Source organism: Aphelocoma coerulescens, chromosome 3 (genome assembly GCF_041296385.1).
Source record: "Aphelocoma coerulescens isolate FSJ_1873_10779 chromosome 3, UR_Acoe_1.0, whole genome shotgun sequence".
Classification (NCBI taxonomy): domain Eukaryota; kingdom Metazoa; phylum Chordata; class Aves; order Passeriformes; family Corvidae; genus Aphelocoma; species Aphelocoma coerulescens.
The window spans coordinates 43814897-43838434 of NC_091016.1; the positions used below are offsets into that span (position 1 = coordinate 43814897).

General features: G+C 36.7%; 1 protein-coding gene across 3 annotated transcripts in view; it reads left to right on the top strand.

Annotated features, from left to right (window-relative positions):
• The window catches only part of CRIM1 (cysteine rich transmembrane BMP regulator 1), a 175485-nt gene that overhangs the window by 92832 nt on the left and 59115 nt on the right, over positions 1–23538 (top strand). For all 3 annotated transcript variants that reach the window (XM_069009968.1, XM_069009969.1, XM_069009970.1), the window contains one exon: positions 14393–14514. In XM_069009968.1, the coding sequence (XP_068866069.1) occupies positions 14393–14514 (122 nt within the window). The remainder of the gene's footprint in view (positions 1–14392; positions 14515–23538) is intronic.

Genomic DNA, 23538 nt, shown 5'->3' on the forward strand with positions numbered 1-23538 from the left:
CTGTGTGTTAACTGATGTCTGAAGTGTCCTTGTCCATGTGTGTGCGAAGTCAGTGATGAAACCAGTACTCTCCTGTGCACAAAGATCCCAATTGTACAAGCAGGCTTACAGTGTGTGAATTAGTAGATAATTGTGAATTCCTGAAACCTCTTTGAAATCAGTTGTTGCGCATTCCTGGGATCAGAGTTTAACAAGAGATCAGAGCTGGGATAGATGAGTACTTAGCCCCTGGAGTCTTAGGATCTGATCTTATGATTGGAGGGGGTTTTGTGTTAATAGCTCTGCCCTCCTTGATGTACAAAACTGCAAAATAACTCCACAATTAGCAGAACCTAGTATGTCTTCAGGCAGGTAGAAACAATTGTAGGTGTCTTGTACTCCTCCATTATTTTTTAATTTCGTGGCTCGGTCTACGTTGCTGTATGTAGTTATTATGTGGGTTGCTATTTGGATTGCCTCAAATCAGCCAAAACAATAATACACTTTTTAATGGAGTAGGTGAGAAGGAAAGAAGAAAAACTGAATCTGGCAGCAATATGTTCATATAGATGCTTTAAATGTTGTGTGCTGGCTAGAAATAGATTTAGTTATTTTCATTTTAATATACTACTGTGCTTCTTAAGGAAGACAGTGCCATAGTCATCATTCATGTGCTGTAACTAAAGATTTTACTTGAAGGGGGGAATAAAGGAACATAGGCATGGGGATAATAGAAAAGAAAGCTTTAAAAAAAGGTTAGAGGGAAGAGAAGCGCATGTATGAAAAGAGAGCAGAAAGGGAAACAAAGTGCAGTTACTTGGAACATGAAAATCAAGCCATTTGGATTCAGGTTCAGTGTTTCATCAGATTTGAGGAGAAGTTGGAGCTTTATATTTGAAGGGTGTCTGTGAGACTTGCATGTCAAAATTATAGAAGAAAAGTGCATATTTGTGGATAAATGGGTCTACAATAGGAAAATGGGATGGTTTTTCTTAATTTCAAAATTTCTTAATAAAATATTAAGAATGATGAAATATCAACATTGCCTTGTCTGAGGTTCAGTTTAGGATCGCCTAATTGCATATCATATCTCTTTTTAATTGTCAGAATTAATTCAAAAGAAGTGGCACTGTATTGTTTTAGTGTACATTTGAGAATAATTTATTAAAAGCAGAGACATTGTTCCGTAAGGTCATGGACTTTAGACTTTAGACCGTCATTTCGACTTTATGAAATTATGTTTTTAAGACTATGAACTCTTTGAAGAAATTATGATCATCTGTTTCATTTATGGCCACTAAAATAAAAGCCTAATACCAGCAGAACCAGAAAGCAATTAAAGGAGAGTACCATGATTAAGGACAGATGATGTGTCACTGAGCTGGTTAACAAGTAGTTGATAATTTTACATACAGTAGGAGCAGATTGACTTCTGTCTCACATCTTGTTCTTGGCCTGTTTCTTGTATGCAATATACTAGGAAAATGAAGATCCTTAAATCTGTTGTTAAATTGGCATTTGTTTGTGAGGTGACTCTTGAATGCGTATTCATAACAATGAAAACTCCTCCAGCAATGCCAGGGGAAAAGTGGGAATACTAAACATCTGATACCATAAATTCTTGTTCTTGCGCTCAGAGATTGCATTTAGTGTCACACTGATTTCTAATGCAGTGGTTCAAACAAAACAGAACATACTGATTTGGCATCAACATCAAAATACCAGTTGCTTTAGCTTTCATCAGACTGTTATGAGATGATTACCTTAAATTTCCAGCTATTATGTTAGGAAAGCTAAATGTTTGGAAAACAGGAAAACAGCTATTATGTTAGCAAAGATTTAGAACAGTCTGTCTCTGGTCTTGGTAGAGATGCTTGCTTCTCCAAGGAGGTTGTTGAACAAAAAATGTATTAGAGCTCTTACAGAAAACTTAACCACGGGTTTTTTTTAATGTAAATTTGTTGTCTTCTATTACAAAGTTGAATGAAGAGGTTATCAATATCAATGTTACAGAATCTGTTATCTTCATATGTTTCCAGTTTTTCTGTTGTGAATGAAGTTTCTTCAAATTTTCAGATTCCTTTGGGAACTTATTTTTAAGTCTAAAAATCTTTATCAAAATCTGTTTAATTTTTTTATCTGTGAAAAATGGAACAGGACAGTGATTATCAATGGCTTATATTTCTATTGCTCACATAGTTTTGTACATGTTTCATAAGATTTTTACAACAAAGTAAATGGCCTGTTTGGATAGCTTTGCACCATATATTTTTGGATTATCTTTTCCTCTTAGTGACTGTTGTCACAATAATTTGGAAGTTTAGTCTTTATTCGGTCTGTAGTTTTATACCGCTGCTTCTGTGCTGTTATCTGTTACAGATTACGTCATTTCAAGATTCATTCAGTGCTCTGTTCTCAGGGATATTTCACACACACACTCACTCCTCCCCCCACCCCAGCTATTCTTGGTCAGTCTTCCAATAAAACCAGATAACCAAGAAAATTCCATAGAGAACAACAAGATGTTAGTACCATGCCAATATGAAAAAGAACAAAAACAAAGTAATTAAATCTGGTTGTCTTGTTATCAGTTCTGAGAAAAATAGTGGCAAAACTGATAGAGGTTTGAATTAAGGATTAAAGGATGTAACTATAGCTAGAAGCAACCAATGTTGCTGAAATCTGATTTTGTCTTCTGAAGATACTAAGCTTGCCTTAAAAACTGGGCCATCAGAATGCTTTCCTTTTCAATTTCTGTCTTCCATTGTCACTAGTCCTTTTTTTGTATTGGATTCTAGCTTTAAACAAAACAAACAAACTAAAAATAACTAGGACTTTTAAATTAATATTGTCTCACAGAGCTTACTTTATAAAACTGAAAGGTATCCCCTTCCCCAAACTACTTAACATTGAAGGACATTCCCCACACCTCCCTCAGATTTTGGGAGTGACAGTCTGAATGAGTCAGCATCATTGTCCTTTAGCTCCTGAGAGGAACTCCACCAGCATATGGATGCTGGCTTGAATATCTTGCTGATAATATAGGATATAGTATATTCTTCTGGGAGGAGAGAAGCATCCAGGAGTATGTTCACTAAATGACACCCAGTAATAAGTTCGCTTGACATACCTTTTTAAAAAGCTCACACCATAATCCTGAATATATTTTAGATTTGAAAAAAATCAGAAATAATTGATATGTTTGTGTATCAAAATTTCCTGTACTTTATTTTCTACCTGAGTCCTAGCTTTAAAAAAAGCTGCTTCAAGAATGGTGTGGTGTGATGTGGAGAAGAAAAAGCAATTGTAAATTAAGTATAACAGAAGCAGATAAAATTCATATGCCAAAAAAGGGATTAAAAGCTTTTTACAGATGCAGTCTTGCAGGATTGGAGCCCAAAAGGCTTGGGCTTGATGTTTGAGTGAATGAAGACGCTTTGAATTGGACTATTTCACTATCACTTAGTTACAGATAGCTGAATGGCATTACAAATGCAGACCTCTCAGTTGGCTCAAGTAGCATGAAGGAGTGGGATTATGGTTGTATTGTTTAGAAGAAAACCCCTGAAAAAATTTCGCAAAGGAATTAGTCATAGAATTCCTTTTTCCTTGTTTTATGGTCTTTTCCCTGTCATTTTTCCCTTGTATGTGGCTGAAATGTCTCAATCTGAGGCTGCTGTGAATGGTAGTGCCACCATTCGGTCTGCAGTATGGTAAAGAAGTGAAACGTGCTTGGTGAGCAAAGCCAAGTGTCAAGTCTCTGGATGATAAAATATTGTTTTACGTTTTAATCACCTACTCAGCCCCACTGGAGGGTCAGAGGGGCAATTAATATCTGCATTAAAGCTTTACTTAGAGAACAGCCCAGTTCTTCCCCCACCCCAAATTGTTAAATACTTTCACTTTTATACAGCTCATGAAAATGAGAAATACCTTGATGTAGTAGGAAATAGTTTTTTAGATAAGGCTTAATTTAAGCTATATCTGGATAGAAATTGAATATAACTTAGAACAGAACTAGACTAGATTTTTCTATCATATTTAGTTACCTTTCAATGTGTGAAATAGTCGGAAGAAGAGTAAATCTACAAAAATGTACTTCACTTTAAGAATCTTCTTAAGAGAATGCTCTTTTTTATTTGTCCTGTATGTCCATATTTTTAACATGAGTGTGCTTTATTTAGCAGTTCTAAAGGCTTTTAGGCTAAGTAGTGATCTAGATTAGTGATCTAGATCTAAAATTAGTATATACCATTGGTGGATTGGTTTTGATTCCAAAGGAAGACATTACCTATTTTGTTACTTTTAATCTTTTATTTCTAATAAAAACTTGTGTTGTCTTAGGCACAATATAGATGCCATTTGAGAAATTCACCCTTAGCTGTTCATTTGTATTTTTCAGAAAATCTGTAAATATGTTATGTAGATATGTCAACCATGCTGTCTTTTCACATAAGTGAATTGAAACAGAGGTCCTGTGGCAGATGATTATGCAAAAATCACACCTCTTTAGAGGTCATTTAAATTGTTGTAGGATTAGTATAGTGATAGGGCAAGGGATTTTAAATGGAAAGAGGGTAGATTTAGATTAGATATTAGGAAGACCTTTTTCACTATCAGGGTGGTGAAATACTGGAACAAGTTTCCCAGAGAACGAGTAGATGTCCCATCCCTGGAAGTGTTCAAGGCCAGTTTGGATGGGGCTTTGATCAGCCTGGTCTAGTGGAAGATGTCCATACACATGGCACCTGTTCTATAATTCCATTATTTTTTATCCCCTAGATGACTTTGTCCAGTAAGAAATTGCTTTTAATGTACTTTATCTGCTTTTATGGCACTTGGACATGTTGTTATTGTATCATGTATTGCATCGACAACCTGTCACAGCATTAGACCTACCAGCCAGTATTGTGTACTTCATGTTAACACCAGTGTCTAGGCAATCCAGTGCCAGCAACACGAAAATCAGCACAGTTCTTTTCCTCTCATTCTATGGCAGGCACCAGGATCATATCTGGGAAGTCTATTGTTGTAAGTTCCCTTTTAAGCTATTATCAAATATATTTGCATTGTATTTGAGAGTGCCCTTACACAACTAGCTGGATGTTTTTATTCTGACAGCATCTGTAGAGGTGGCCTCTGAGTCCCTGATTAACTTTGCACCTATCCCATTTAATAGGAAGGGTGTTGTGCACCCGCTCTGTTCATTCTTCTTTGCTTTTTGGCTGTTTCAGATCTTCTCTGTGTCATTCCTTGTGTTTCTCACATTTGTCTAGATTTTCTTAGGTCTTCCTGTCTGTGGAAGACCTTAATTTTATGATAAATTGTTTTGGTGTTCCATACAGCATTCACCACTTTGATTTCTTCAACCTTCTTTAGAGCACAGTCATGATTTTCCAGCAAGAGTAGCTTTTTCCTCATTTTCCCCTGTACCAGTCACCTGTCTTAAGCAACTTTTGCTGATACAGAGGTCTCCCTTGTATTTGTTCTGGAATTTTAGATCCTTCTCCTCCACCTATCTCATCCTCAAGAATTGGTATCCAGGACAAAGTGGTTGTGAATCCCATTTTTTGTTAAAGGAAGGTTCAGCTGGAACTGGTAAGACCAATCATGGATCCAAGACCTGTATCTTCCTGAGACTTCTATTGAGGGATTGACTCCTGAGTAACCTGGGTAGCTGGATCAAAGGTCCAACAAAAGCATGTTAAGAACTCTGCAGAAGCTTTGTTATGCCTTCAGTTCTATCATCAGCTTCTTAGAAACTCTGGTTTCTAACCATCCTGGCCAACTTGCTCAGGTTGTTCCTCGTGCACTTCAACTCTAGCAGACCACTTTGCTGTCTCAAGTGCATCAGTACCATGGTGGTGTAACACTTATGTTGAATTGGAGACTCTGTTCCTGATTGAAGAGGCAGGTTTATATTGAAGGAAAGCTCTACATTGATGACAGCTGAACCCATCCCACATCCAGGTTTGTAGCAGGCTTTTGTTTAATGGTCGATGAATAGAACACTGCAATTTTTTGAAGTTTCATAGTATCTGGAAGTAGGTGTTTAGACATTTGCATTTTGGTCTTTAAAATTAAATCCTCGGAAGTTAGGAATTGGTGAATATTTTTCCCAGGAAAACTATTTTGCTTCATTCAGGTCTGCTGAGATATTCAATCCTTCTTACAGACTGCACTGTACTTAATATCCACAAAAAGCGAGGATAACAGGGCATGTGTGTAACCTTTGTAAGGTGACCCATGTTTCATGTCTTATCTTCTCCTGGTGTCTTCCAGGAAAGGTAGTGAATTGCTGAACTCAGAGTTCAAGCATTCTCCTTCTTCCTTACTACTGCTGCCTTAGGAATCCCTGTGTGTTCTCAACGTGATGGTAGTTATTGCTGCCTTGGCGTTCAGCCTCACCATGTGGGTTGTTTTGGCAAGCAACCGTATTTTCCTGAAGTACACAAATGAGGAGAAGATGATATGTTGGTTGGTTGATTGTTTCTTTAAAGACATCTCAATAAAACTTGAACAGAAGCTCTTGAAACATGAAACATTTCTGGAGCCTGATGGCTGATTTCTGAGTGTCAGAGACCTCAGAAAAGGAGAGAAAACATGAGAATGTTTGCAGAAGAAATAGCACGTATATCTTTTGCAGAAGAAGTTGTAAGACAATACAGAGGTCTCTGCTTGCATCTAAGATCAGCTTTTTGTGTCTGTATGATGGGTTAAAAACACATCTGTGGTCTTCCACCAACTTCTAGGAAATACTGAATTGGAAAACCAGAAAGACAATGCCACCTTAAAGGAAGAAGCACATTTCCCAAGAGCAAAACAAAAAAAGCCATTTGCACTGGTGGTGGATGTATTGATGATAGCTATGCAAGCAATTTCCTTTTTATGGAAAAGTATTTGTAGTACTTTAATCTGACCATGTGCTGAGTTAATGGTATATTTACTCCTCCACTGTGAAACTTTTAAAGAAATTTTAAGCCAGATAAATTGAAGTGACTCCTAATTGTATCTACTTTTAGGTGGTGTTTTATGCTTGAAATTAGAATGAGGTTGTTGTGTCTACAGAATTTGGGTTTGTTTCCGTTCTTTATAAGCAAGCTGGTGTTTGAACTCTTTCAGCTTATAATAAGCTGGTAGTTATATCTTTCTGTTTCAGTTTTTGTTTTCACATGTTGGTCTAACAATTAGCGTGTACCTTGATCACACTGAGTATTGCTTTTCCTCTTTCTCCTGAGACTTCCCCACTGTGTTTTGTTTCATTTATTCTACTTAATTAGCTATTACCTTGTTTGGAAATTGAATAAGTGATTTAGTTGAGAATAATGTCTGACTGTTGTCTTGAGGCTTGCAACTGCACAGATGTCTAGTGAGACCCATATACATAATAAAGCAATAGAATTATAGTTTGGATGCTTGCATTTTAAAAGGGAAATAGATAAGAGAACTTCCCAGCAGCTTCCAATGGTACTTGGAGCAGATGATAATACCAACATTACTGGAGTCATATGAAGAGTGTGAAGTTATGTTTCCTCTAGAAAATAGCAGGAAACATCATGTCAGAATTCAGCAGCCACAAATTCTACTTCTTTCTTCTTCTCAAAATATTGAATAATTAAAAAGTGGAACTGAAGGTTGTGGACCATTTTAATTTAAAACGTAGTTTCTCACTCCTGTTCTTTGAAATGTCGTTGGTGAATTTCAGTCTGGTTTCTACAAAAGCATTACAGTTCTTGCATGCATGGTTTCTACCACATGGAAAGGGTCTTATTATTGAGTTAAGTTGTTTGGTCTCAAAAACACTTAGATTTTGCAGCAAACTTCGAGCCTCATTTTTATTCAACATCGGGTTGAATGGGACTCTGAGCAACCTGATCTCGTTGAAAATATCCCTGATCATTGCCAGGGTGGGAGTGGACTAGACGACATTTAAGGGTTCCTTTCCAAACCAAACCATTCTATAAATATCTTTCCTAAACTTGTACAGAATTGCCTTCAGGGATTTGAGAAAGGTGTTGAATGGCATGGGAAAACTAAACATGAAATAATTATTAGGGTGGTTTTTTTTTTTTTTTTTCTTGCAAAGAGGAGAAAGTGGACATGAAATTAAACAGTCAACTAAATTAATTAAACAATATTTTGGGGGGGGGGCTGTGAAAGTTTTCGCTTTTTCTTTGTTATTTAGGGGTTCTTTGCTTATGGCAAAGCCATCTCTGATGGCTTAGTTGTAGGGAGATGTCATTCAGGAGTAAGAAAGTTTGGAATTACTGGAATATGGAAGTTAATGAATTACTTATAAAGCTATTATCTCTAAGTGGTTTTTGACCTGAAGTCCTTAGGAATAGTGTTTTATTTGTAAGAGGATCAGATATTTATAATTCCTCATTAAACAGTGGTGGAATAAGAAAATAAATAGCTTTTCGTAATATCAGAAAACTGACATTTGTATAACATCTTAACTAGCACCTTATTTTTGGTTTTGAAATGTGTGTTATATTATGAAGGGTGAAGCGGATAAACCTAAAAATAGAGTAACTGAGGTACACAGTGGTAAAAACCACAGAGACCTTCAACAGAAAAAAAGCACTAGCTGGTATGGCAAAATATGAGAAAAATACAGGGTTGAACTAGTTTACATTGTATTTTGTTTCCTATACTGATGAATTCAAAAGGGTCTATATATACATCTGTGTACTTGAAAAAAGCCAGTGCACTTGAAAAGTCAGTGCACTTGGCCACTGGTTGTATGCCTACTGCATCTAAGGCATCACTCTTTTATGACTATCCTCTTCTTCTGTCTTGGCCCTCAGGCAAACAGACAAATTAATTTAATATTAGTCAAAGGATGAAATGAAGTTTTTTAGTCAGATGAACTCTTTAGATCCTAATCAACCTTGCAAAGCTGGTAATCTACTTGGTGTGAATGCTGATTTTTATGACATCTTCCCTTGCTTAGCATCTGTTTGCTATTTCCTAATGCTAATAATACACAAAAGATGCACAAAAAAGTTCCCTTTCACAGTATCTTTAATTAAAAGCTTGATAGTTGCCTTTTGTAGTATTTAAAAGTCCTGTGTGTATGAAGAATAATGGAAAAGTTCCCTATTATGTTGTGTGTCTCTTAACAATATCCAGATTTTAAAAAGGAATTCTTACCTGGGAGCACACTAGCTTTGATTTTTTGATAAGTAAACCCCCCGCAAAATTAAAATAGGAAGAACTTCCATGTGAGTCAGTTTATGTAGCAGTGATGTAAAACTTCTGAGCATTTGCAGTCAGTCTCATAACAAGTGTTATATGCAGCTTCCACAGTTTTTCTGTCATCTCTCTCTAGAGGTTTATTATTGATCTTTGAAATAAAATACTGAAAGATTTCCATGAAAAAATTAGTATTTTCATTACTGACTTTTAGAATAATATCTTTAAAACCAAAAATGCGTGAAATAGTGATACTGAATTTCTGAACAAAAACTCTCCAGTCTGTGGCTGAAGATTTAGGGAAATTCTAGTTGAAATTCCTGTATGGTGGTGTCGCAATGGCTTTGGCTTTGCCTGCAGTGTCACTTTCTGTGTAGGACTGGAGTTTGTTTTCCAAGACTAGCATTTGTTTGATTCCTTAAGCTATAGCTTGACCAGTTAAAGCTCATCATCCTGTCTGCTTAACTCACATTGTGGATTCAGGTGTGAATAACATGGAAATAATTCTTCAGTAATTTCATGAGATTGCTATGTCAATATTTAATTTTGCTGTCTGATCATCACTTATATCATGTGCTTTATGGTAGCTGGGGTCTTGCTGTTAAAATTCTTTGCTACTGTCAAGCTTTGATAATGCTGGACATTCTGTTCTGGAAATTCATTATTTCACATTATCCTTAAGTGCTTATATTATTAACACATCTGCGGAAGTTTTGTCTGCTACATTTGAATAGTATAAGTGTTAATAATGTTAAAGCAAATTGTACTGGATTGCTGCAAGGGGGAAAAAAAAAGGACTGTGATAAAATCTCCACAGGAATGCAATGTATGTTTCAGGAATGCTTTTCTCTAGTCTCAGTGCTTTAGACTTTAATTTTGTTTTGATCCTCAAAATAAATATCCTTCTCATCAATACACCCCTGCCTCAACCCTCCCATTCACTAGTACTAAATCTTTTTTTCCAAGGTGCCTGTTCTTATTTTCATTGCCATTATGCCTTGTGCCTGGAGAACTCTTTTGATCCTACCATCAAAACAGCTTTTCTGAGGCTAAGCAAGGCCTTCTCTCTTTAAATCTGTTTAATAACTGAAGTAAATGAACCAAGATAATTGGATTTGAAGTAAAAGTTGTCATTTACAAGTATTCCATTTGATTTTTTTAATCTTTTTCCTTTTTGCACTTTTGGAGACATAAAGGAGAAAGCGAAGTGATTATATTAAAAAAAAACCCAGACAACAAAAACCAGAACAAAACAACCCCACCAACAACACCCCTCAAACATAAACTAAACTGATAATGAATTTACTTATCTTCTGAAGATCTTAAAAACTGAATTTAAAAATCAGGCCATTTATATTACTGAAGAAGTCGCCTTCCTCAATCTATAAAGCATTGGTTAATGTACATAATCTCATTTCTGGTTCTTTGTATACTGACGTTTGCCTTGCTCAGTTGTTGAAATTTCTAGGATTACTGTTGTTGGGTGGGTTTTTCTTGGGGGTTGGTAGTGGTTGGGTTGGGGTTTTTTGTTTGCTTCATTTGGTTTTTTAGCCTGAAGAACTGGAAGCAATTCCTTCTATTAGTCGGGTTGATTCTGTATTTGCAAAATTTTAGTGCAGAGAACCTCTTCCTTGGGATTCCTGGTTCCTTCTAGGCCGTGCCACCACCTTTTCAGGTGCCATAAAGTCTCTTGCATAACTGATTCTTCTTTTTTTTCTTTCTGGCCCCTCTTGTAAGGTAACATTGTACTCTCCTACAGGACTGTTCTTCCTTGTTTAAAGGACATGTTCTTGGCTTGAGTGCTGTTGTGGTAATAACATGCCAAGAGGCTTGTTTCCTTACAGCCTTTGCTAATAAGGTGTGTCAGGGGCAGATACTGAGTGCTAACTTCCCGGTACCTCAAGTACTGCCCTCCCTTTAATGCTAGAACTGGTGGATGCCACAGTGCCATTTGGTGTTGCAGTGGTGCCACTGCAGGTTGCGTGAACGGAGAAGGTGCCCTATTGGTGCAGTCTTCTCTCTGGGAAGGTTTCCTTGTAGCAATTTCTGCTGTGACTGTTTTCCTTAGGCAAGCTACAGTTACAGGGGGAGCAGCTCAGAACCAGCGTGGGGCCTTAGTGAGCAGCAGTCTGAGCAGCTGAATTTTTTAGAAATTAGTCTGAGAGGGACTGTGGCCACTGTCAGCAGACTTAACTCAAACTGTCCTGCTAAACTTCTTCAAACTTAATGTTCCATTAGCAAGTGTAAGATATACACAGGTGGATAGATGTCTGTGGCAGAGCACAGACCTGGGCTGCAACTTCACTTCCATCTGTCCCTCTGCTCCAAGAAGCACTTCAGAAAAATCTAGTTCTATAAAGCTCATCTTGCTCTCTTGCTGAGAATGGGATCACTTATTCCAAATTTCCAGATGTTGTTTTGGCAGCGTGACAGCCATGCTCAGCTACCAGAATTCCTCAGGTTTCTTTCTGACAGACTTCTGTCTCCAAAACAATGTTTTCCATGCTAATAACCTGGACAATGGTCAAAGGTTTTCCTAGCAGAACTGGCTGAAAAGAATGCAGACTATTTAAAAGTCCATCTGAGATCATTTGCTACTTTGACATTCTCCTATGCATGGATTATTTTTTAACCAAATAGGAAGTCAGTTTATAAAATTTTGGAGTGTTGAGGTTTTGTTTGCTAACTCTGTGATTATGCGAAACTTTCGTTACTCTGAATAGGAGGGAGTCTTTTCTGCAGAAAAGAACATTGGCTCCCACCAATCTTTTAAATATCCCTTTCATCCCTATTAATGGGAGATTGTCCTATCTTAAGCTATTTGAAGTGGTGGTTCATAGTTTCTTATTGTTCAGTCTTGTGTTTTGGGTTTGGTTTTTTTTAAGCTGTTGATTGGGAAAAAAATGTGAGAGGAAAAGTACAAGTTATTAATCTAAGCATTTAATACTGCAATTCTTATCAGTTACAAGGAATGTGAGACAGAAAGAAGATACTTCTGAGAAAGATTGTTGTGAAGGCAGTAGAACTAAGAGTGGTAATTTCAGCTCATGAGACTTGGAAAATCAAGGTCCACAACTATTTTCATAATGTGTGACATTTTCTCTGAATTTTCAGGAAGTTTGATCTACCTGTTTTCCCAGACGTCATCTGGATGTTGAATGTAGGGTTATTGAAGTGAAACTTCAACTTTTATTTAGGCTTTTAATACCACTTTCAGATTGTGTCTGCACTTTTGTTATAAATGTTTTAAAATATTTTTTTTCCTTTTTCATTAGTAATATGTAGGTACTTATTTCTGGGTTTCATTCTTTTCAGAAAAGAAAAGCATCTTTTAAAGCAGTCTGCTACATGGGTTAAGGTACAAATTCCATGAACCTGACAGTGCTAATTTTTCATTGATTACTAGAGGTCATCTTTTTCTTCCCTCCCACCATCTTCCTGCACTACTGGGACAGCAAAAGTGAGAGATATTAGTAATTCTGTAAAATTATTCACAGAGTCATCTTAAAGGGAAACAGCTGTCACAAATCCTTTCGATTTTTTGATCACATGTAGTAGAAGCCAGGATGCCTTTTCTTCCTTCTACATCTCTGAAGGCAAACAGCATACAGTAAAGAAAATAATTGGATTCCCTCTTTGTATTTACAAATAAGTTGAGAAGAAAATGTCACAAGCAAATGTGTGATAAATAAAACTTTGGTTTCTGTACTCTTACTTTTTTGTTTAGTCCATTATCCTTTACTGGGAGGCATAGTATTATTAAAAAACAAACAAACAAAAAAACCCAAACCTTGAAATGCCTGCTTTAAAGCTGTTACTGTAGCATATGTCTGCACATGAAGTTAAATTGCTTCGCTTTATCTTAATGTATTTAACATTGTTCATGAAATGGACTTCTTTATCTCTTTACAGTAACATGCTTCTGTAATGCAGTATTTTAAAAATCCTTTTCAGGTAGTTTAATAGAGGTTCTGTGAGATTCCTTGACTGGTATTTCTTGCAAACTTCCTTTTGAGTGATACCTTACACTGGAGAATATAACAATTTTATCTAAAACTGATGAGGTTTAAGGGAGGGATATTAAAAACCTGTCTGTTGAGAGGTAGTTCTTCCTCATTCATTGGATGCTGATCTGAGATGAAATGGCTGTTGGACAATTAAGGAGACATGCATGGCAGAGGAGAACCAAACTTCCTGGTTTTTGAGCATAAAGAATAAGCAAATGCATTAAGAGCTGATGCTGCTTCTTACTAACGGGTGGTTTGATGTGGGGGTTTTCTTGGGATACTTAAAATATTTGAAATAGTTATTAACAAGTAGAGTTCTTATTTCTTTAACTCATAATTACAGGAACTTCTATTATGGAATCATTGCTGCTTATCCCTATAATGTGCCCATTGTTCAGGGCAAGAACTCTGTTAAATGTAAACTTATCAAAAGTAGTAAGTGTTTTGACTTTTAAACTGTTACGTTAATCATGAAGCAAAGAATCTGGAAGCAAACATGACTATTGTTTATCCACATTTTATATCTCCCAGTTCGTTAGGCTCAAATTTTCTCAAATAAGCAAATAAAAACTACTTACATGGAGAAAGTGCTCCTTTTAGAATGCTCCTAAGCTAACCACAGTACGTACTATACCTAGCCTCCCATATTATTTGACATCACATGTAATTGGTTTCCCCTTCTGCAAACTGCAGCACCATCAACACCAGAAGAGAACTTGGAATTATTTTCGTTTGCCTTAGATTTAATGAATCTGGTCTTCCTTCCTCTTCAATTTTTCCCAACATTACACTGGATATAATGTGGTTGCCTAATGAGAGAACACCCTTCTGATGATTGGATGCAATTTCTGCTATTAGCGTTTCACCAATTTTCATTATTCAAGACAAAATTGGAGGAGAAAGCCTTACTTTGCAAGTCTGGAGAACACAGTTATTACAGTTTTCAAATTTTTATGCAGAGCAGAAGAGCACCATTGGTGTTGCACACTAACACCTTTTTGTTTCCTTGACAGCCAGCAGAGTTTGGATGGTTAAAAAGAACCCTTCAGGTTGATAAACCATCTTGGTTGTTAATAAAAGATGATTCTAAGACATGAATACGCCAAAGCTGTAACTTGTGCTCTTTCTGTTTTTCTTTTGCTTATTCTTTCACCTTGTATGTAGCTTCATTTATTTATGGGGTTTTCCTTGCTTTTCTTTGGTTTCAGATGCGAGTGTCTCACTGGTTTATGTGGTTTCCCCATGTGCGAGGCAGGCTCCGTTCCCCAGATAGTCTCACGTGGAGATGGAACACCTGGCAAGTGCTGTGATGTCTTTGAATGTGTCAATGGTATGTGAAACTTTCTCTTGCACCTGAAGAAGAGGGTTTTATGTGTCTCTGGGAGATGCTGGGCATTTGGTTATTTTTATTATGTTGTCAAGATCTAAGAGAATTCATTTTCTTGAAGTTCACTCAGTAAGAAGGAACTGGAAGTTTAGGTGAAGATACTGACATGGGAAACTCATTTTGAAGTTGTCAGCTGCTTTAGTTTCTGAAGCACTTTTCTCTGTGACAGGCAATCACAGGTTTAGCAAGACTCCCTCACTGTATGTTTTTCAGGTAGTCTTTTGCCATTAGCAAACACGAGAGGCCTTCTAGAAGTGAAATTTTGTTAATCATCACAACTGCTTGTGGCAGCACTAAGTGCGTTTAGACGATGGGGTTTGCTTTAAGAATCAATTGCGGAGTAATTTTTAACGTGAGTGTACAACCTTTAGAAATTAGAAGACAGTGTAGGAATGTATTTATTCTCATTCTTTGCTTCCCAGTCTAAATGTTTAGAATATACTTTAAGACCTTGAATTTGTCATGCAAGTGACTCTATCTCAGGACTGTTCTATGTATAGAACTGTTTATAGGTGCTGTATGTGGTGAGTTGTGAAGAAACGATATTTGATTGTTGGTAAGGGGAAAAATGCTCTTGAAGCATTGCGTAATAATTTCTGAGCATAAAAAATTACAAACTGTTGCAGTATTTATTAATTATTCAGCAATATTTAATCTTGTTTAGTGTTACGTGTTTTATATGTTTGAAACAACCTTTATTTTACAACTGTCATTGCAAGTGGAGAGAGGGAGAGATTTCCCCAGGGGAAGGTTTGTGTTATTTACACATAACAATATTTTAAAAACACAAATGCTGATTGAAAAATAATAGTATGTATAATGGGATATTATATATAAAAATTAAGTTTTCCCATGCAAATAAAGGAATTTATATCAGGAAGAGTCACAGATTCTTTACTCTCAGAGTAATTCTTTCACTGTTTGGGTAAGATTGTATAAATGCAACTTATCTACTTTTTGTTTATGTACACTAAAGTAATACTCATCTTTGTTTCATATTTGTTTCATTCTGTTAAAGTATCATTTCTGAATCTGATTTAACTGTGTGAGGCACCTCAATGCAATATTTAATTCAGGATGTACTGTAGTAGTTTGAGCAATTTCCAACATGATGTCTCAAAGGTACAATGCACTGTGCTAATTGCTTCTCTTCAGTCTGCATGTTATTTGTGGATACTGCTGACAAAACTGTTGCAGTATATATATTGTAGCAGGTGTGAGATGGAGCTTCTTCAATGGCACACTTTTTTTGTGGCTTCTTCATGTCCTATTTCCAAGTAGAAGTTAGATTCATTTTTCATTGGCAACTGAATTTAGACTGTCTTTAGCACTGCTGCCCTGGGCATCACTGCCTTATTGTGCACTGTAGCTCGCTCCAAAGATCCAAGCTGCTTTTGGATCAAGATTCCTTTTTGCCTCTCAGGCTTTCCATACTTTAGTAGTCTAGAATACAGAGTAAATTGGAAGAAAAAATAGGAGTCTTTGAAGGGAAGATGATGCCCCAGAGGGAAGCAGAAAGGCCAGATTGGAGAAAAATGAAGGGTTTTAGGTTTGTCTTGTATATGTCCTTAAAAATCAGTTTTAATATATTCCAGGCCAGTGTCAAAATTATCTTTAATAAGCTCCTCTTTAAAAAATGAAAATAATTCTGACAAAACTGGTCAGAAAAGTTAAATACTTCTTTTAGAAAAACACATTTGTCATTATGTTTCTTAATACTATAATCAAATTGTAAAAAATAATGCTGTATGACGTGACTTTAAAGTGCTTCAAGCAAACTTCCAGGTGCAGTTGTTAATGATGCTTCATTTGGGAAATAGGAAATAGTTATAAACCTGAAGATGATAAATATTTTTAATAACAATCTGTGAGCAATTGTGAAACTACTCGTGAGTGTATGGCATCTGGATTGTGTGGCATATCATTGGTATAGAAGACAGAATTGTCATAGAACATGATCTGCATTGCTTTATAATTTGGGCTTTTTCAAATGCATTTTAGCATGTTTAGGTGGTTTTTATTTCAGGGACAACTACTACAAACAAAAACTCTAAAACCTCTAAATTTATTCTGACAAGAACTTCTAGATAAATGTTTAATGCAATGACAAACTGACGTGTGTGTGTGTGTGTGTGTGTGTGTGTGTGTGTGTGCGGTAAATCCCTACCATTACTTTTGTCAGTTTAAAAGGAAGAGGAAGGGGGAATGTTCTTAGTGAAACTGATAATTGAATTTAATATCCAGTTCTGTTTTTTTAATGTATTTTGAAATAATAACAAGTGCAGAGGAGATACAATTGATATCAGTAACAGATGGAGAAAATATCTTACAGTGATAGGCTTAGATCAATTTCTTTGCTTCATTAAAAAAATTGCCTTCAAAGTAAGAAGAGTGAAATCTGCAAGATCTAGGACAAGCTGTTCTCAGCAGTGAGGGTGGCTAGCTGTTGGCACAAACTGCCGGGAGGATGCTGAATTCCTTATCTTCATCCTTTCCAATTAGGATTAGATGCTTTTTTAAAGTATGTGTTTTTATCAAATGTAATTTAATGAGTTTATAGATGGTAAATGGGGAAGTTGTATAATCAGCATTACCAACAAGTTTCATTAGTTACTTTTGTGTTTGAAAACCTCTGAAAACAAGCAAGAGGATGGAATAAAAAAGAAATGTGCATACTCACATTAGTGTCATTTTCCTGCTATTATAACATCTATTGAATGAAATAATGAAAGAATTAAATAATTCCTTTGGCAGTGGGGGGAGCAGTCAGGAAGAATACTGATCATCATTACCTTAAAAGAAGGGTGTCATTACAAATTAGCGTATGTAGACTGCAAAAAATCTAATTTGTATATTTAGGTAACCCTAATTATGGTCAGAGTGTTAAAGCAGGCCAGACTTCTGCAATACTTATTGCAATTTTGTGCTAATGTCATAGATACAGAATTAGGTTGGCTTTACTGTGTGGGAAAGAGCTCTGCTGTGGTTGTAGAATAACAGTGGCCAATGTTGTGGGGATAGTAATAATGGCAGCAAAATGATGTCATGGAGAGACTCTGCAGTATGTTCTCTTTGTTGTTTCTCAACAGTTTTGGGACAGATCCTTTTGCACATGTTTTTCCTGGATTTAATATAAAATTGATTTAGAAGCTACATTGCAGATAGATTAAGATATTTCTGTGTGATATTTTAAACATCCTGAATGTATGCAGATATCAGAGTATTTTACCTAAAACTGTTACACTAAATAGAGACATAAAGTTATGCTTTTTAAAGCACTACTGTATTTAAAAGAGTTCACTATTACAATTAATGCTTACTGTCATTAGAATGTGATTCTTGTTCCAAAGGTGAGTCAATTAAAAAGGTCAATTTTACAGCATGAATTGATTTCTTCATTTTGAAGGGAAGCATCTTTGTAAGTAAAATCATTCTGTGTTGTTAAATGGTGGTAGGAATCAATCCAAAGTTCCCTTTTGACATGGTCAAGTTCCTTGTCATGATTTATCTAGGGTGAGTATTTGAGCCATCCCTGAGCATACCCTGCCTGGTCTTTGGATGTCACAATGAGAGCTCAGACAACAGTGATGGCCACAACAATGTTATTTATTTTTGCTCCTTTTTCTTTGTCAGGAGAAAGGTCCTTACTGTTTAATTTGTAACCTAGACCTTGCAACTCTATGGAGCTGTTTGCAAACAGTGATTTAAAATGCAGTAGTGGTATGATTTTGTCAGTCATCTCTGCTTAGATGGCTGGCTGGCTGTTTCTTCTTTCATCTTACATTTTTGATGACCATGAGAGCGAGCCCTAGTTCGTGCATGTAAGACAATTTTAGCCTGAAGGAGACAGAAGTGTGAATTGCTAAATTGAAATCTCTGGCTGGCATAAAATAGTATCACTAGAGGTATAACTGATGCAACTAAATACATCACTGCTTTTTGCATATGGGAATCAGAGATTTGCACAGTGATGTTCAGTAGTGAAGTTTTCGGGGAAGAGCTACATCCATAGTCTAATGTACTCATTTCTGAGAAGTGTGAAGTCGATATAAAGGAAATAAGGCAACATGGGAAATCTGTAGCAAATAATTTCATCTTACTGTATGAAACTGAACAAAGAGATTTTTGTCTGTTGCGTGGTTCCACTGCCCTGTCTCCGGGAAGGTGAGAGTCAGTATTGCTTTGTTTAAAGGGAAATTATGCCAACTGGCGTGAAGATTCCCCACTTCACTTACCTGAGAACTGCTTTTCATCTAGAGATTACTAGATACTATGTGATACATACTAGGGGAAAATTGAGTGAGAGATTCCCAAGATAGGCACTCTTCCACAAAGTCTTGCATTTTACAGAAGCTAGTTTCTTCTGATCAGTGCAAAGTATATTACTCGCCAGGACTTTTGTCTGCTAATCCTGATGTGCTGCTTTTACTCATGGGGGAGCTTGTAAGGAAAGAAAATTGATTCAGCATTAAATTACAAGCATCAACAAGTGAATCTAAAGAGATTAAAAGCTGAATGTGCAGCAAGAGTGCCAGTGCTTGGAAACAAGAGAGTCTCCAAACTTGCGTGTTCTCTAATTAGGTATTGATGCATGGATCTCTTGAATGTAAGTTGCACTTAAAGCATGTACTGACTGTGAGCTGTGCCATAGAAATTTGAGAGAGCAATTACCAAGAATCCTGCAGCTGCTGCCTTCTGTCAGTCAGGGCTTTCACTTCTCAGTAAGTTTCCTTGAAAACAACTCCTACTTCAAAAATGTTGTTGATTGGTTTATGAAATATGATACATTACGTGTGTGAGTGGTCCTGATCGATGTGTCAGCGTGGTTCAAGGTCAAGGGGACCAGGCTGCTTTCTGCCATGGCCGTGTGTGAGCTGTGCTTTTAGAGTCCAGATCTGCCAAGGGTGGCTGTGGAGTCCCAATCCATTTTCCCCAGGGATTGAGGTATGGACTTTCCTTGTCCTATCCACTGAAAATGGGACTACCTGATGGGTGCATGAAAATAACTGGCATTGATCCTGGGAAGATCGAATCCCACCTTCCCCAGGACCTAAGACTTTGGTCCTTTCTGTACTGCTGGTTTAGGCTATACTGATAATTGCATGGTAGTACAGGAGTGATCTCCTGCATCAGTAGGACCACTTGATGTGACTCACAATCTGCATTTTATAGCTGCTTCTGTGAATTTTTTTTTCCTCATTTGAGAACATAAAGGAGGCATTTCCTGACATAAAGGAATTACTCCTGACATAAAGGAGGCTTTTTTTTTCCTCTGTGCCTTCTGGCTATTTTCACACTTGCATCTCTATACAGTGGTACTGCATTGGAAGAGAGATTAAAAACCCTCTTTAATCACACTTCTTGTCACCTGTTGGTGCACTTGCTCTTCACAGCAGTTGCAGATCCATTATTAATCTCATGGTGCAGAAGAGGATAAAGGTCATTCCACTGTTTCTAAAAGGAAATAAGAATGGCCTATTCCTAAAGGGAGCATCAATGAGTATGGAAGGGATTTGATGAGGAATAGAGGGTCAGCAAGGAAAATATTCACCTTAGAAGGAGGAAATGAAGTCCAAGTGAAGCATCTCACAGACACCATCTACCATGGAGTTCTCATTATTTATTGCATTAATCTTGGCTGTTCTTACTGTACTTTCATTGAACTGACTTTATGTGAGCTCTAAAGAAATAAGGATTTGACCAAGGTAACAGTCTGTATCAGAACAGAGAACTAGATGATCCTAATACTGATTAAATAGTACTGCATGTTTCTCTTTGGCCATCCAAAACCACAGATTTTTGTGGTGGACTTCAAATAGGCAGCTGCTTAAAAATATAAGATGTAAAATGCAGGTTGTGAGATGCAAAAGATAACAGATTGTTTGGTACATAATAAGATTAACATTAAAGGAAGAAAATCTGATACCAAAAAGGTAGAGGAATTTAGTTGTTGTGGGCTGAGGTTTGGTTTTGGGGTTTATTGTTTTTAATTCAGTCAGAACATCTGAAAGGTATTTGAAAATCATGGCTAAATCATCACCAGTCACAACTGTATGAGAATTTGGTCTAGTATAGTGAAAAAGCTGGTCAGACTGCCAAACCAAGTAAAATGTTTTAGATCCTCCGAACCTGTATTATACTTGCCTTATAGTCAAACTGGAGAAAGTGTGTGAACAGGGCAAGTAATTAGCAGTTACCTTTAAAACAGGAGGGAAAAGGAAAACACAGAAAACTGAAGGCCAGTCAACCCAAAATTCCTGGTAAAAAATATTCAGTCTGTAGGTAAATAGATAAAAAAGACGGGGTAGGTGTTGTCAGGACCACAGTGGGATGTGAAACCAGACTCAAAACTGAACAGTGGTTCACTAGGAGTAGGAGGGTTGTTCAGTGGGAAGTAGAGACTGAGTTAAATAAAAATGTTAATTTTTAAATAAAAAAGGACAAAATCTAATTCATTTATTTCATGTTGGTTAATGAAAAACAAGATGCTAGATAGATTCTGTGAAATGATACGTCATATACAAAGAATATTAGATGTTAAATGGTGCAGTTCTGCCCAGGTTTAAAAAAAAAAAAAAAAAAAAAAAGAGTAAATACTTCTAGTGTTTACTTTGATGTAATAGGAATGATTTTTGCCAAAGTGAATTGTCTTGGTAAACTAATATCTCCAGTAATGTTCTGACTCAGATATTGCTAGATTTTTAAACTTGGACAAAGTTCAGAGGACAAGGTTAGAATTCAGGGTTTTTTCTCAAAGCATGGTGGAAATGGTTAGACCTGTTATAATGCCAAACCACAGCCTTGTGTTGCAGGTTTGGAGATTTTTTTATTCCCTGCAATTTTTAACTTCTCTCATGCACTAGAGGCTTCTCACAGATGTACTGGTAATGCATGGTGGACTATGCTAGTACCTATTAGTGGTACTGTTTCAGATGTCTGTGCCCTGTTAACATGCCTATGGCTAAACTGATCACAACATGTGTTTTCTCCTGTGATGGACAGACAAAGACCACTGGGATTTAAACACATTCCTCTGTTATGAGGAACATGTCTTGCTTCCAAGAATTGTTTGGCAATTTCATCAAGAAAATCTGTCACTGTTTGGGGGTTTTAGAGCATAGCCACCACCCTCTGTGACCCCAGCTCCTCCTTTGTTGTCCTGGTATTTTCCTGTGGTAGGCCTTCAGGATGTTAAAAAGTAGCACTGCCTAATTTCTAGAAGAACTTAGGAGACAGAAGGGAGGTAGCCTTGTGGAAAGCCACAGAAACAATCAAACACTAAAAAAACATGACCTGGTGGAGAAAAACAAATTGAAAGAAAGGTGTAAATTTTATTTGTAAGAGAGGATGTAGCAGGGACACCCTGAGGTGTCCTGAGGATGAGTCCTCTTAGCAAGGAATTCGCACACTGGAGGATAGAAAAAGCAGTAGAACATGAGACTTCGAAGATGGGAAATGTAATGAAGCTTAGGGGAAGCTTCCTTTCTATTTGTTTGCTGTTTCTGTCTAACCTGAATTACCCCTTCCATGATTTTTGTTCAGTTACAGTAAATAAAACTGTGGAATTGTTTAATAGGTAGGTTGCGTTTTCTCCGTTACTGGTGGCTTTAAAAAAAAGATTGACAGGAGTGTATCAGACAGAGCTGAATTTGGGTTTTCTCAGCATCCCAAGTATCTTTTAATATCTTTTACTGAATGCAGTTGCCACAAAATAGTATTTCATTCCTTTAAGCTGTGAAAGTATTTTTAAATAATTGTATAAATAAATGCATTGATTTACAAATAATAGTTACAGTTTTGCTTTAATTCTGATTTCTCTGTTTCTGGATGACCCTTTTAGAATATGCAGGACCAAAGGACTTTCAGAACCATCTTGTAATGGTGTTAGTAGGGAATATGCTGCAATATAATATGCTGCAAAAATAGGGAATACGCTCCTTAGGGAAACTAAACAGTGCAGCCTGAAGAGTTAGAATCCAAATAGTTTTTTCTATCTAGCTTGTTTTTATATGCTTGCAAGGAAGCAAGACCATACAGTTGTCCTGTAACATTGTTATGGGCCAATTCCAATGACACATAAACTTCTCTTTTTTAAACTCTATCAGCTCAGCTTTTGAAAAACAGAAAGCTATTCTGTATTTTGTTTATATGCACACAGGATTCAAATTTATCAGTTACCTTCCCTTTCATTTAATCGAAAGTTCACAGCACTTACCCTAGTTCCTTCCAAGGCTCTGGTACAAATACTTCTTTATGCTGAAGGAACATGTGAAGTGCTGGAATCATGAACCTTTTAATCATTTCAACAACAGAAAATTGTTTTGAGTCTTTCTTCCACTTTGGGAGAGGTGCAATTTCTGATACTACGGAAGAAGTTGCCCAAACTTACCTACAGACAGCTGATGCCAGAAGCATCTCGTGTGCTTGGGGTAACTGTGTGCAGACTGGCTGCCTTGCAAGGGATGGCTTGCCAAACCTGCATGTGTTTCTGAGCTGTTCCATGACTCTAATCAAAGAAAACCATACCTATTAGGAAATTAGAGAAATCTCAATAACAGAAGTTTTACTTTGGGCTAGTTCAGCCCATGGAACTAATATGCATTTCATTAGATGTACATGTAGAAGGTAAAATACCTTTGAAAACTAATTTGTTAAAACAGATTGTGTCCTTTTGCAGTTCAGATTGGTGATAAAGGTTTTGAGAAATGATCATCGTTTGTGTAGTGTAAGGCTGTGGGGTTTACTGCAATCCTTACTTTTTGGGCTCTCACCCCCAGAACTAAAAGGTTGTGGCTGTGGGATCTGTAGAGCTAAATTTGTGTCAGAACTATTTTTTTTAACTCTGTGGCAGGAACTTTAATGCCAAATCAAGTCAATCTTAGTCATGCTTGACTTTATATAGGAGCAGGGATTTGTTCTTCCACTGCCAGAAAAAAACCTTATATCTTTCTGAGGACCGTCCCCTCT